A 16,212-nucleotide genomic window follows, 5' to 3' on the forward strand; every position below is an offset into this window, starting at 1 on the left:
TAAGCAGACAGAGCTCCAGCCGAATATGACAACGGATGCTGTGAAAACTCTCTCATGATTGCCTGTGATTGTGAGCACAATTTATGATACAGATTTCACTGATTCTAAGCACTGAGCGTGATTAGCCGTGATTACCTCTGTAAACTAAAAATGGATAATACGGCTCTGTCATTATAACCAGCAGGAAGAGAGCGCTTTGTATTCTACAGACCAGCTGCTAAAAATCACACACGCTCAGTACCCAACAACCAGCCATGAACAGGAAGCCTGGAGACGATGTAATCCTCTTTGACGCTGAGCCATTTTACAGATTTTACATATAAACCACAAGAGTTGTACATCAGGAAATTCAGAATCGGAAAAAGGTATAAGCGACATCTTTCTGAGAGCTTAGACGAGTGAAACTTCTTCGATTTTTAAAAAAAATAAATTGCATATTGGAACAGATGGCTATTCTGGCTGCTTGGGAGGAGAAACCAACAGGAAAACTTGAGTGAGTAACTCGAATGAATAACAGCCATTTTCCTGTGATGAAACACGTGAACAAAGCGAGGTGATTCACGTTACTTTCTGTGTGAACACAGCTAGTTTGTTAGCCTCAGCTAGCTTGGTAGCTTCAGTAATATAACAAGGCTTCATTTGGCGCCAAGGAGCCACACAACTGTTAACATCATCATGCTGATGCTTTAATATAAATAATTACATAGGATATCCACAAACTACCTGCCACATCGTGAACCTAATTAACACATCATATTTTATTTGCTTACTTCAGTCAAAAACTGAATTATGGACTTGTTAATTAGTAAGAAGATGTGCTGGTGGGCATATTTTCTTACATTTGGGCAGAGCCAGACAAGTTGTTTTCCCATTTTCAGTCCTTGTGTTAAATTAAGCTAAATGGTGCTTGGCTGTAGTTTCATATTAAGTGTAAATTGAAAAATGCTGAGCTATTCCTTTAAAGTCATTGAGATACTGCAAAAAATCCCAATGAAACACTATCAAAGGTAGATTTTGCTTCTCATATCATATTATTATCAGTAGTAAATATTGGTTTGCAATTGATTGCATTCTATGTACAATTTTTTTTTACACCAGGTCCCATTTTTTTGAATCAGGGTTTTAGGATCAACTGTAATGTAAAACTTTGCATTTTCCTGCATCAATGAGCACTGAGAGCTTCGACGCTGCCATCTCCAGCTCTTCACACCTCATCCTACTTCTCCTGCAGACCCCTGGAGGATTTCCATACCACCTACATGTCAGCGGCTAATTGGATGAGTGTGTATAATGAACCCTATATGACAAAAGGTTCATTACGCCAATTAAAAGCCTTCCCGTCTCCACGCCCCAGCCCCGCCCTGGAAGGGTTGTCAGCTCTGACAGCCTGCTGTAGGCACCGCGCCTCGCTGCCTGTTGGTAATTATCCCTCCGTATTCCTGTGCTTTATCACCAGCAGTTGGCCGCCTCAGCATGTGAGTGAGTCTGGATTTGTTTACTCGTTGGTGCTGGTGAACATCTGTGTACTAACACAGCGGTTATTTGCTCGGCCACTCGTGTCCACAACAGACGCTCACAGTGTAGGCACAAAAACAAACAGCATACATACACACTGATGCACTCAGCACGCTTTGAAAGAGGACACCACTTATTAATACGCATTATTAAACACATATACCTCGAACACCTGCTGTCATAGAGACAGATTACATGAAGTGCCCATTCTGCAGCCACTTTGAATATGTTTTAACCTTCAGAAAAACAGCAAGGTTTTTATTTAGCCTTGTTTGAATAGAGGCGATGATACAGGCGGGTTGGAAGAAGCATTTAGGGGCAAGGATAATTGAGAAGAAAATGGCAGGATGAGGGAATGCAGAGGGAGGAGGGTCACAAACACACTCACTGCCACATGAGTACATACACTGCTGCAGCCCACAGCACCGCCGGCAGCTGATATCATCCTCATCTAATCCGGCTGTGTGAGATGAAGCTAATGTTTAGTCTTCGTGTTAAAACAGGATCAGTGTTTTGGCTTTTATAGTCCCGCAGATTAGTTTGTTGACCGTTTGTAATCATCGACGTTCATTTGTTTGCTTTGGACTGAGTTCAGAAACCCACTTTGCTTGTTGGCATTTTCATTAACGAAGTGGTTTTGATAGAAATGTTCCAGAGGTTGTTGTGTTTTTTCATGTGATTACGTTAATCTGTGGAGGATACTTCAGTGCAGTCAGGATGTGTGAGGACAGCAATGTGCTTTTCATTGTTTTGGCTTCATATTCATCATAGTGGACCTGAAATGACACATCGGGTCATGGTGGCACTGACTGAAAGGAATAGCGCAAACTTTTGGTGAATACAGAGTGGGAGTTAATTAGCTTAGCTTAGCATAAAGACTGGGAACAGGGAGAAACAGCTAGCCTAACTTTGTCTAAAGTTTAAAAAACTGTCCTATCAATCCTATACCAGCACGGAAGTACATTCTTACTTATGCTCAACGCCCCTCCTGGAGTATAGGCCATCGACAAGGGACCTCCAGAGTTATTGGTCATTTGCTGATACCAGGTGTGTCCCAGCCTCTTGATGTCTGTCTGGAGATTCTGTAATGAGGTTATCTTTAGTTTTGTCTGCAGTTGGTAGGATATAATAATTGCTGTCAAAATTCATCAAAGGACCCAATTGCAAACATAGAGGCACAAAGACGTAATAAAAAAGCAGCAAAAGTAGCACAAACTACAAACCAGAATGACACGAGGAGCAGGTAGATCACTGGTAAAACACAAGGAGAAAACAGGACCGGGGAAGTGACATGGGACGCAGGAGATGCAAGAAAAAAAACAGAAGAACTGACAGTGTGATAGGAAAACCCAGACTTAACACACAGGGTGTGATTAACAAATGGAGGACAGGTGAGCAGGAAGAAAGAGCGGGAAAACAGACAAAGACAGGAAGTGGAAAGTAAAACCTGGCACACATGGGTACTTTCAACATTAAACAGAAAATCACAAAACTAAAACAAAACAAAAGACCATGACAATAGCTAATTTGTCTGGCCAGTGCATATGACAGTAGTTGATGAAAGTTTGCACTGTTTTGTTTGTGGTCATTGGAGGACAGTGTATGAGAAACGAGCCTCACTGTTCGCCCAATATAAACCAGAGCACCCTCCAACACCCTCAAAGCTGAGAGTCATCATGTCTTTACAAATCCACTGAGCTGGACCACAGAACCAAAACAATGAAATACACTCCTCTGACAGCACTGTGTGGAGAGAACATATCGAATATTAACTGTTTCCACACTGTGTTTCAATTTCTCATGTGTGGATGTTATGTTTGTTTTGCATTGTGCATCTTTTGGCAGGCTGACCGTTCCTTCTTCTTTTTTCATCCTGCAGTTCACTGTGGCATCTTTATTACACAAATGCCTCCTGGCTCCATGAAGTAGTGGCAAGAAATAGTTTCACACACACGCACACAAACACATCGTCAGGCACACTGTTGCTCCCAGAGTTATAAATTAATCAGCGTTCCCTCTGATATAATTTGCTTCCCTGTGCTTTTTAGGCTTTTCATTTGTGGCGTTTGAACAGTAAACTGAAAAACATCCCAGTCAGCACTTTACACACATTCACCTCATTTTGAAATAATAGGATTTTGTTTTTTTTTTAAAGCAGCACTCAGACTCGCAGGCGTATCCATTATAGAGTCCGCTTTGAGACAGAACAGCAAAAACCAGCTGGTGGAAAAAATGTGGGCCTGGTGAGAGCAGCTGGAAGGACTCATATCCTAATGGATTCAAGTCTGTAAGGTTTTAAAGAATATTTATATGTTGATCGAGTCAGCTGCAACTGTCACAAAAAAATCTACGCTTTGACCTTGCTACAGTATTTTAAGCTCTGCTCGCGATCTGGAGCCAGCGATGGCAGTGTTGATCAGTCAGCCGACCACTTGAGTCCAGATTTAAATATCTCAACAACTACATGAGGGATTGTCATGACATTTGTTGGCACATTCACTATATTCACTATGTTTAGTGCTAATTAGCTAATCTTAGCATACCGTCACACTCAACCAAGATTAGGATCATCATTACCAGATGCTCAACGTTATCACACTTTGGGAGAAATTACCAGTACGCCAGTCGTAGTGCATAATTTTACAAAACTGCCTACAATACAGAATAGCCAACAAAAGATAGCACGACTGAAAGCAGGTTCACATTCTGCACGAAAAGGCCATAAACTAAGATGATTAAACAAATATCTGGGATGACTGGTGCGTTCAAAACAACTCAACTCGAACACAACGTACCTGATAGAAAGTGAAAAAGTTCGAGCTCCACCTTCAAGTGGTTTCAAATGAGTGTTGAGCAGCGGGACGGAGAGCGAACAACAGCAATTTTACACTGCAGTTTATCTCAATTTTAACAGTTTAGTAAGTCCTGCACCTGTTGTTTTTTTTTTTTAATTAAGACATTTAGCAGTGGGCGTCCTTAATGTCACATGGTTTTTTGTAGAATTGAACCTGTTGTGTGAATCGTGTAGAACCTGGTGGAGTTAATTTTGTTTTGTTTCGTGCTGTTTTCACATTCACACAATGAGAACAAGTGGAAATAATCCAAGGTTCAAACGCTGAACATTAGACTGGATGCGTGATGGGAGCTGATGCATAATGATGAACAGGCAACATTAATGAAAGGAAATTTGGAGCATTTTCAAGGGGTGATACAGGGATTTTATCATCTGTCATTATAATTTAAAGAGGCATTATTATAATGTGGTTTTGAAGGGCATCGATACTAATGGCCCAGTGCTCACTCTGCCACTCAGAGCTCATCGTCTGGTCAATACTCCTGCAATTTCCTCCTCCATACTCTGCATCTATTCTAATTGTCAACCACTTAACAGCAGTGCTACAAGTGACTGATCCACACGATGAGACAATTTTCCCTTTTATCTAAAAAAGAAATCCAGTTTGGTTCTCCTCCCTCTGCCTCAGACACATGTTCAGTAAACAGTAAACATGCAGAGGATGACTTCAAAGCGTACAGGTACTAATGAAGAGACACCACAAAGTGCTTCTGCTGACCAGAAGCATTGCATGCATAAGTGTCATTTACAATGTGGACACTGAAGACATTAAAATGGCTGATTTTGTCCCCATCACTTTTAACTATTTTACTTTTCCAGGATGGAATAACCTGTCGCCTTAAATCAGTCATGATTGGTTGAATTCTTGCGAACGTTTCCCCTCAATGTTTTTTCATCCGAGCCCTTATGTCCTCAACACTTTTCAACACAAAGTGACGCCCTTGATTGCATATCTGGGAGGTAAACTGGCATTACTGCACCAGCTGCCCAGTTTCAATAAAGTGAGTTTGTTGCAGACACAAACACAGACGTGTTGTGTTTGACAACAGGAGGCGTGAAATTGGATTTTAAAAGACGGGCTGTTGGATCAAATGCCTGCAGAACTATAACTATCACCATCAGCCTCAACTGTACTTTATGTCCGGTGCTGCTACTTAGCAAATGTAAGCATGCTAACAGGCTAAACTAAGATGTTGACCCCTAGCCTTGAACACACAAAACAGAGTGGTGGGGCTAAGTTGAAGGGGTGTGTTGGGACTGGCTTCACATTGGGTTGTCCAATTTCATAGGGGGAGATTTCAACCACGACTGCTTGTAAAAATTGAAAAGGATTGTAGTCGTCTTTTAGCAAAGAGGCCAAACATGATAGATATTGTACAAACACAATTACAGTTGACGAATAAGTCAACACGATTCTGACCCGGCATTCAATGCTCTCTGCACCAAAAGGTATAATAAGATATGACACCCAGCCCTGGTCATCACCTTGTCGGGCAGGCAGAAACAAATGCTTCTGGGAGGCAGACATTGTGAACAGCAGACGCAAATTGCTGAACGATCCCACTGTGGCTGATACTGAGAGCCGTCGCATGTCAACACCTGCAGGCTGTCTGAACAGAAGGATCATGTATCTGTCTATATAGTGCTGGTTTAATGGACTTCATACATCATCTGGACAGACTGAACGTCAACAGAGGCGACATTTTTACTTCAATCTGATTATTTACTGTGAGCAGTGTGACAGGAGGTGAACTGAGGGTGAGGGGGGGCGTATCAGAGACTTTGTCATGTTGTTTTCTTTTGAAATTGAGGTCAGAATACCCTTTTAGTGTGTTGAATGTCAAGTCATCATCCTCCAACCTCTGAAACCTTTATGAACAGGTCACATCACGAAAGAGACAGACTGAAAACAAAGCCCTCCTTTTATTGACAGAAGGTCTTAACATGACAGTGTGTTGCTGTCTTATTGACAACAAGCTGTAGCGACTGTATTCATTCCAATTCATTATTTCAGATGTGGTATTTACCAGCATACAACACAGCAGTAATAAAAAGAAGCACATTTCACCTTTTCTTTTTCCTGTTCAGTTCTCTGAAACACTGGATCAAACAGGACATCATTATTGTAAACAATTTACATACAATGAAGGATCAATAACCACACCTACACAACAGACAGACAAAATACACTAATAAATATGTTTTAAATAGAAAATAAATACATTTCAGTGTGATAAAAATGGCACAGGACAAGTAATAACTGCTCCTCAGAAAATGATTCAAGGCGCCCTTCTTAGAAATGATGAACCTCAGAGCTGAACACTAAATTACAAAGCGGTGACACACAGATAAAAAGGATGTGCTGCGTGTGTGTGTCACTGATGAATTTAAATGACCAGAATGCAAAGAGGGCAGCAGAGCGAGCTCCTGATCTAATGATTCAAATCCCTGTTCAACACCTGGCTCCCACTAAACAACCATTACCTTGTTGTACTGTCAGCGACTGATGTCTGTATAATGAAGGATGTGTTTTCTTATGGCACTTAAATGAAATATGTTTTATAAACTGCCCTCCTTCCCACGAGACATGACTGCTATGCTACATCAGATAAACTCGTTTGAGTACAGACATTTTTGTAAATTTAATTCACCTCACAGACGATATTTAAATCCTCGTATGTTCATCCTGTTTTTCAGGGTGCTCGAGGTCCCCGAGAATTAGACCAACATACTGGACCAACTCAAAGCAGATCAGCGAATCAATTGATTGCGAGTATGTTTTGACCTCTAATGTGCAACAACAAAAACTTTACAGCAACATATTTTTGAGAAAGGCCCACATGTAACCATGTCAACATAGTTAGCAAACAGGCAATACAAAATGACAAAAATATTAGCTTCATTCACAAATTCTAACTGAACACTACTCTAATAAATGTGACGCGTTCCCCTCTTCAAGCTACTCATTCAAACAAATGATACTTTCCTTCATTTCGACAAAACACTATCTTAATAGCATTTTTTGTATCTGTTCCTTCAGATCAAGTGAGTGCAGAATATGTTTTTTGTGATCTTACGTACAATGACGTCAATCCAAAAATCACTGAGAACAGTTGTTTCTGAATCGAAGAGAAATAAGACTGAGCTGGAGATTGCTTCGATGGAGTTAATAAGCACAATCGTATTTTCTTGTTCTCAACAAATCATAAAATGACCTTGCATGTAGGGGGTTAGTCAAAATAATGGGGACAACTTTTGATGCACAACCCAGTACAACAACACCTCAAAACTCGGCCTTGAAGTTAATAGTTAGACATTTCAGAAAATACAGTTATTTGCTTTCTCTCTGAGAGTAAAATGAGAAGAGCCATAAAACTCTCTGCCAGTTAAAAATAAGGATAGAAAAAGGAGGTGATTAGCTTAGCTTAGCATAAAGACCAGAAACAGAGGGAAACAGCTTACCAGCACCTCTGAGATACTGAGACAATAAATCAAGTGAGAAGTGGGGTGATTTTCTCATAAACTTACTTTCAATCTGACTTCTTTTTGAAACCAGTGGAGTCGCCCCCTGCTGGTCATTAGACAGAATGCAGGTTTAAGGCACCGCCACACTGGCTTCACTTTTCAGACCTGGAAGCTCCGTCCACTTTTTATACGTCCATGGAGCCAGCCAGAGAAATGCACAGGAAGTTATTATGGCCAACCAAAAGTAGTCTGTAAAACCCAGGGATGTTTTAAGAGAGCCGGATACACTGCAGCCTTGGTGGCCTTTATAAAGGACACGTATTGAAAGGACATCTCCGACTACACGCGAGATCGATTATAACTCGTTCTATGATGACTTTTTAATCCAATGATGGATTTACATATGTCAAATTTTCACAGAGCTTCAAAAAGTGTTTCTCTTTGCGTGACGACATCTCAATGCAAAGTCGATTTTTTTTTTTGTTTTCCTTTTTTGTTTTATTTGTGTTTTTTTTTCTGTTGTCTTTTCTGCTTGTTTGTTTGTTTGTTTGCTTCAGTTCCTGCAGATGTATTCTCATCTACCCCTTTCATCTTTCTGTTAAAAAAACAGACTATAGGCTGAGCAGGAAGTGCAGTGAGTTGCACAATGTAGAAGCAAACCTGGAAGCTACAATGTTGTGAGGCACTTGTTCAGTGATTATGTGCCATCTTTAAAGGATAAGTACCGTTTTTTACAACCTGGACCTTATTTCTGGCAAAAGATATGGTCATTTACTCACCCAGATAACTTTGGTGTCATTCGGCGTCGTTCGGACGAAATTAGATCCAGTGTAGCGGCGATATATCCATATAATGGGAGTAACGGGGCATCGACACACAGCCTCTATATAACACATTATCTGCCACGAAACTAGTTCATTTCATCAATATTTTGTTATGAAATGCTAGCGCTATTAGCCTCTGAGTCCGGGCTCGTCTATTGTCAACATCCGGGGTCTGTAGGCTGATCTACTACCTCTGACCTGGAAGATGTCGTCTCTGAGCTGCGCGCGCACCCGCGACAGCGCGCCTTGTTTACCTGTAGCTGCTGCTGCTAGTTTGACCCCGGATGTTGATAACGGACGAGCCCGGACTCAGAGGCTAATAGCGCTAGCATATCGTAACAAAATATTGATGAAATTAACTAGTTTCGTGGCAGATAATGCGTTATATAGAGGCTGTGTGTCGCTGCCCCGTCTCTCCCATTATATGGATATAACGCCGCTACACTGGATCTAATTTCGTCCGAACGACGCCGAATGACACCAAAGTTATCTGGGTGAGTAAATGACCATATCTTTTGCCAGAAATAAGGTCCAGGTTGTAAAAAACGGTACTTATCCTTTAAGTCCAGTATCCAGTTTCTATAACGTATCCACAGTAAAACCACAAATGGAGCGATGGCTGCATTCGCGCAGACTACTCGAGCTGCACTGTTATACACATGTAACATGCCGCACTTTCTACAATCATCTACCAAACACACCCTCACAATTTGGCGATCTATTCAAACTAATCGATTCAAAATCTCTCACCTCTCCCCACCACTGCCTGTTAGCCTCTTTCAGCCAGACCGACATCCAAGCATCCACCTGCAGGATCCAGCTCAGGGGTTCAAGATGCTTTGCTAATGAGGTTGGAGCCTGGCGCCAATCTCTAACCATGTTTTGCTGCTATTATAAGCATTTCAAACATGAGTTGCTTGACTGAACTGTTTTTTTTTTTTTTTACACTAATGAGATAAAAGGTGTTAATTGGTGAGTTTTTAAGGTGTTGGGCAGATTTCTGAACCTTGGAAAGCTGTTTCCCCCACTGAAAGTTTTTTGTGCTAAGCTAAGCGAACCAGTTTAATTTTTATTGTACTAACACAATAGTGGCATCGATCTCATCAAACTCTCTAATTGAATAAAGGTATTTCCTAAAATGACAATTTCTTTTAAACGTAGCATCTAGTTGAGTCATCATTTCTTTGAAATAATCTCAAGTGTTTCTTCAGTAATGTATCTCCTGTATTTCTCTGGTTGATTTAACACTGATGTAACTTTCTGACCCCCTCTGACTGTTAGCATATCTGCCCCTGAAGCGCCTCCTGTTTCGTCCAGATCAGACCCAGGCGTGGACGCCGCCCGCCCAGTCCAGCAGCCGCCCTCGGTACCAGGCACGCGTGATCGGCTGAATGAAAAGCAGGAGTCGAAACCTTCGGAGCAGCCCGCAGAAGATGGCGGCCGCCACGACCACGAGCGGCGACATCATCACAAAACCCAGGATGATGAGGGCGGAGCAGCTGTTGTCGTCAAGGTAACGGCAGATGGCAGAAGGGGCGTCGAGGACCTACAAGGACAAACACAGAGGGGATCATAAGAGTAGACAGAGGGGCTCCAGAGGACACAATGAACATTTTGGCTTCAGCAGCTTCTCTAGGATTTGTCGTCGGCTTGGTATGATTACTGTGTGCATGAGTGTGTTTGCATATGCTCAGGGTGCAGACGTGGGACTGTGTGAGTAGTGAGCTGTGACAGAGTCTCTCCCAGCCTTCCTCTACAGTTCAGATAAGGAGAAGAAACTGTCTGTAACCCTCTGAGCTGTCAATCACATGTGACACAGGCCAGAGAGAGAGAGAGAGAGAGAGACGGAAACTAGCAAAAGGATGCAAAAGAGGCAGGAAGTGAACAAAACATTGAATGGATGAGATCAGAGTGCACATAAGGTTCATTCACACACGACACGCAGAAAGAACAAGCACATTATCTCCTTTTCTCCGTCAAATCCAGACACACTCGGAACAATTTGGTTACATCTGAAGCCTCTTTTCAACAATTTCCCATTGTGAGCTCTGTCTAAATGTACTTTGCCTCCTACAAATGTACCCTAGCAACAGCAGTGTTCAACACTCACACATGAGAAAACCTCTGTCAAGTGCACACTGTGCTTTCACCAAGTACATTTTCCTCCTCATCGTGCTGTCGCTGTGTCTGTGCACAGCTGGTGCCGGCACCAAATCAGACGGTCCTCTCAGTGGGTCCCCTCTCGCCATGTTCAGTCTGTCTCCACAACTCTGACACTGTCTGTACTTGTTCACTCTGAAGGGACATTTTCTCCGGCCTAATCACAATTACAGTCTTGTCGCATGCACAGACTTTGCATGTCAATTTATCTGCTCCGTCACGCGCAAAATCGCTCGCAACCGAGGCAACCTGGCAACTGAATCTGAGGTGGGATGTGATGTTATGACCTGTTGGGTGAGTCAAGGACAGCGCTGAAGATCTTCACAGCATGATTTGGCTTCATGCTCACCATATTTTACTTATTACCCGTCTGCCCCCTTTGTGACTCATAAAAAACAAGCCGCGCCCTTCTCCTCACCTCAAAACAAGAATCACTGACGGGCTCAACTTCCAACATAGAAAGCCTGGACACATTTGTGGCATCAGTTATCGGCATCTAACTTATGCTGCCAAAAACACTTTGCCCGAAGGCGGTGGTTGTCTTGTCTACCTCTCTGACTCCAGGTGCCAGTGCCAGTCTTCACAAGAGGTAACGCTCCCACTTTCAGTAATTGACATGGGCTTACTTGCCTAAACTTCCAGGCAAGCGGAAGGAGACTGGGTGCAGACTCCTCACTGGAAGTGATTTGTTAACATCTTGTCAGCTTGGCACAGAGCACCATCTTTTTTTAGCTACTTGTTGGCAGCAGAAACCAGCTGTCAACACAACATCGACATATTATCACATTCTAAGTTGATTTGCTGAATTTATTAGCAAACAGTTGCCAGCAGTTATGGAGCCACATTATGAGTCACCTGCAGTCATGTTTTTGTCCACATAATGACTTTAAGTGCAGTACTCACTCTCCTTTTAGCTCTGTTGTGCTCTTTATCAACTCCGGAGAAAAAACATCTAGCTCTTTAGCTGCTCTCTGTGCCTGTCTGTCATTTGGTGATGGGCAGTGAGGGTTCTTTTAGCTGAAAACAACAGCTTCACCCATTATCTGTCACCGCTTATCCTTTGTAGGGTCAAAGGGGGGGTGCAGCTGGTTCCAGCTAACATTGGGCCTGGACAGGTCAGGAAAATTCACACCTACGGGCAACTTAGAGTCACCAATTTATCTAATTTGAATGTCTTTGAACTGTTTGAAGAAGCCTAAACAGATATGAGGAGAAAATGCAAACTCCGAGAGCTGTTGCTGTAAGGCAACAGTGGTAACCACCGCACCACTGTGCTATCCTTAACGTTCATTTATAGTTGCAAGAAGGCTCTACGCAGAACCTACGCAAGTGGCCTTGACCGTTGGGAGCACTTATACACGTGCGCTGGCGTGACTGCATTGCCGGCAGTACTTTCCCCAGTAAACACACTGACCCCTGCGGCTCGTGACTGTGTCTCTTGGTTAGGCAAAGTGGACAGGTCGAGTGTCCACAGGGTGAGCTGCCCCTCTATACACAGCTTGAACGTTACTTTGTTTCAGCAAGGGCAGCGTTTGTCTCCAGGCTGCTATTTGAGGGGCCTCCGGCCCTTTGGATATCCAGCCTGTTCGCTCTCTAACCCAGAGACAATCTGGGTATAACCCATGAAGAGCCAGTCAGGATTGCCTGCAACAGCCGAAGAGGTTGATGTGTTTACCGGGGAGACTACAGGTCACAATCCCCTGTATTAGCACTGCCGCAATACTAACAATGACAGTCGTTGTGGTCTGTGTTGCTGCAATGCGCGTTAGATATCTGGCGAGGTGCATGTTAGGCTACGGCATAGATTCAACGCAGAAGCATAAATCTTAAAACTTAAACTAAAACAAAAACAATGAGCTGAAAGCTGCTAAAACACTGACGGCAGCTACAGTCAGGTAATGATTATCTGTGGTTTTGTTACTACGAGCAACGCCTTTCACATTGTATAATCATTTAATATAATATAATTCATATAATTCATCCTTTAATTCACCCTTTTTTATTACAAAAATATTGATTGTAGAACAGGTACACGAAAGTTATTCACACCCTCCCAACATTTACTTTTTCTTCTTTCAAATAATTTTTTTGTGCTTTTATGTCGGACACTTGAAACATGAGGGAAAAGAGGAAGAGAGTCGAACCTAATATCGACATTGAAATGACAGGGTTTGTGTTATGGACCCCCGTCTGGACAATCACAAGGCTTTTAAGGACACGTCCAGCATGGTGATTAGTTGTCAAAATACGGTTGCCATGGGAAATCAAATCAAAACTTTGGGAGATTATTGAGCAACAAACAGAGGGGACAGTGCAAGGAATCAATGTTGTACTTGGCAGGACACAAAGCATACTTTTTCTCTGGGTTATTATCATTTTTAAAACTGCATCTTTTTGTTTGCTTCCAAAGAGTCAGGGCATTGTAGAGATTTATACAGACAGTTCAATTATAATGTATTGTGGTTTAATTTGCATGACAGCAGGCTGTTTCGCTCTGTCTGCACGAAAGGACATTTGCAGCAAAGTAAGTAAGTGGAAACTTGGTTACATAAAACAGACTTTGGGAGCATAATTTGTTGCAAAAGGTAAAAGAACTAACTATCTTATTAGATGGCAATGATTTCACATTGTGCACATATTGTATCCTGGGGCTCTTGGTGATTCTTGGTAAACAGTGTCTGATACTATAGTCTGTGTCCACCCCAGCCAAGTATCCACTGACTAATCATCCAGAGCAGCAGGATTAGCTGAGATTCAACTTTACAACCTAAATTTTGGAGCTCAAATCGCACCAGCTGTCCACTAGATGCACAGTAAACTTTCCGCTGCTTCTACACAAACACAATAACACACGGATTAATATCAACTTGAGACCTCGCTGCTGCACACGACTCACCCTGGAGTGGCAGAGGAAGCCGACGTACAGCAGCAGCATTGCAGGCAGCAGCACCACAGAGAAGACCAGGGCCAGGAGCAAAGCGCTGACTAACACCACACACAGGTTCCAGACGATGAGCGCCGCCCCGCAGGCCACGCAGCCGCACCTGCCCCTGCGGCTGCCCCACGCGCTGCCCCCGCTGTGGGCCACCGGAGGGGGCAGCATCTTCACTCCCTCCCCAACCCAGAACTCCTCCTCTTTCTCCTCCTCGCCTGAACCGCCATCGTCCAGGTCCACGTCCATACCACACATCCTGAGGGAGAAAGAGAGAGCAGGGTGAAGTGTTCTGATTCAGACTGTTAGATGTAACAATTGTACAAAGGTGAGGTGCTTTAAATTGTACATCTGTGCTAAATAAATGAAAAACAAACTTATTTATTGGCCATTTCTTAGCTTGTAATCACTTTCATGTGAACCACACACAAAAACACCTGAATTTTATGTTTCCTTCCCAGGCTGGATGCTGTTTGATTCAGCTGCATGTCATTTTTGCATACACACTGAACTTTAAAACCAAAAATAAGAGTAGTGAGGCACCGCCCTGCTCCCTCACTGCCCTCTTCTGTCTTCCATCCAGGCAGCCAATAACTAATTAGTCTATGTAAATGAGGGACCTATAGCCTGCTTTGATTTTACACACACACACACATGCACACACACTTTATCTCCTTCGTCGATGTCATCGATCAGCCCTCTGCCAGTAGAGCCCAGACTGTATGCCAATATGATCCATCTGAAACAGATCAGTCTGAATCTTTTAACCTGGGCAGCTTCCTGCTGAGCTGCAGACACGAACCAGGGCTGTTCAGCATCACACCGGACAGGACACATGATCTGCTGCTCTCAGATCAGTTTAAGCAGCTTCAGCATGACCTGAACACGTTTGTTTTATGTGAGGTGTCCTGATCTTTTACCTTGGATTGATAAAACATTATAGTCTCTGTTTGTACTTTAGTTGACTCTGCTCTTTCTGACAGGAAACTGTTAAACCACAGTGTTCAAAACAGTCACGCATGTGATGGAGCAGCACTATGCATCCTTTAATAAAGCGTCTTTAAACAACCCGCTGTAAATGAGGATTTTAGTTCCTACCTCCAAGTACAAATCTCGTTAATCCCTTGCTGAATTCTTCTCCCGCAGATCGACCCGCAGCTCCTAATCTCACCACACAACGAGATGAACACTTATTTGTTTGTAGAGCAGCGGACAGAGGCAGCAGTCAGTGGGACCCTGTGCTGCTGCTGCTGATGCTGTGAGGAGCCTTTGTGCGTCTGAGGGCGCGAGCCGCTCCGGGCCACGCGCACTACCGTGAAGTGCGCGCTCACGCGGCCGCACATCAGGTGCATTTTCAAGTGTGACACACAAAACAGCAATTTGTTACTGGAGTATTTTTGTTGGATTTTGCAGACATGCACACAGCCTCTCCCCATGAATGACCAGAGGGGTGGAGTTCAGCTGCTGGCTTCATTTATAGATATACAGGGGAAAAAACTTTTGGGTTGCCAGGTTGGGTGAAAACTTCTTAGAATCAATTTATCAATGGATTTACCAACTTACCTCAACGTTATTAAGAATAAACAAATGCAAACTGGATGGATTCTCGTTGTAAAAATGCTTTAAAGCAACATTATGTGGAAATGGGCATTTTGTGCGATTTGGCGCCCCCCACAGTTTCTGAGTGCAACACCACTGTCGTAAACACAAGTCCCAGGTCTGTAACGTAACGTAGGTGCTGACGACTACTGAAGGTGTCGCATCCTTTGGACTGTCACGGAAAATCCAACCCCAGGTTTTCACGAAGGTGAACCACAGTCCAGCAGCATCAAACAACTTCAACAGTCTGACGAGCCGCTCACATGTGGCCAATAAAAAAGTGATTAATACATGTAAACATCGACTGCTCGTATCCTAGACTGTTCATCTTGTCATCTGTACAATCAGGTGACCTTTGCTAAGGTTTACACAAGTAAATGCAATTCAGTTGAGTCGGATAATCAGATAACATCTCAGCAGAATGAGATTAGGCTGCACTTATACTGATAAAGGACACACGGCGTAAAGAGTGTACACCTGTTATGCACTCAGAGATGAAAATGATATTAAAATCACCCAATCTGTATCAAAAAACAAAAGAAGTGATGAATGTGTTGTGCCAAATGAAAGATAAGTCTGCCTGTGTGAGAACAAAACCAAATCAAAGCACATAAACAAGTTAATATGTGATAATATGCTGTGACAAGTTCAGAATTGTCTCTCTGAGTTTCTCTGCCTGCAGTCTTTCACCAGTCTCAGAGCTTTGTCAGCTGTGTGGCTGTGAGATAAGAGAATGATCGATTTGTTTTGCAGCTCAGACAGACAGTCAACCTTTTGCCGTTCAAATTTAATTACACAGAACAAGAGAAAAAAGATGGGAGGATATGGGACAGCGCTGACGAGAAACGGTGGAATAGACGCTG

The 16,212-nt window shown here is 42.9% G+C and overlaps 1 protein-coding gene across 1 annotated transcript; it reads right to left on the bottom strand.

Annotated features, from left to right (window-relative positions):
• Positions 1–9,221: 9,221 nt before the first annotated feature.
• On the bottom strand, positions 9,222–15,014 carry tmem88bl (transmembrane protein 88b-like). The gene is made up of 3 exons (XM_084348568.1): positions 14,849–15,014; positions 13,715–14,009; positions 9,222–10,204 (listed from the first exon to the last, which is right to left on the bottom strand). Exons 2-3 carry the CDS (start codon positions 14,006–14,008, stop codon positions 9,977–9,979), a joined length of 522 nt encoding a protein of 173 aa, XP_084204694.1. The 5' UTR covers position 14,009; positions 14,849–15,014; the 3' UTR covers positions 9,222–9,976.
• Between the last annotated feature and the right edge of the window lie 1,198 nt (positions 15,015–16,212).

This window comes from Pagrus pagrus, assembly GCF_965226575.1.
Source record: "Pagrus pagrus genome assembly, chromosome: 3".
NCBI classification, from domain to species: domain Eukaryota; kingdom Metazoa; phylum Chordata; class Actinopteri; order Spariformes; family Sparidae; genus Pagrus; species Pagrus pagrus.

Excerpts from the sequence above, each read along its gene's own strand:
- tmem88bl (XM_084348568.1), bottom strand. The coding sequence starts at position 14,008 with ATGTGTGGTATGGACGTGGACCTGGACGATGGCGGTTCAGGCGAGGAG. Across the intron at positions 10,205-13,714 it reads GCTTCCTCTGCCACTCCAGG|GTCCTCGACGCCCCTTCTGC; the intron begins GTGAGTCGTGTG and ends TTGTCCTTGTAG.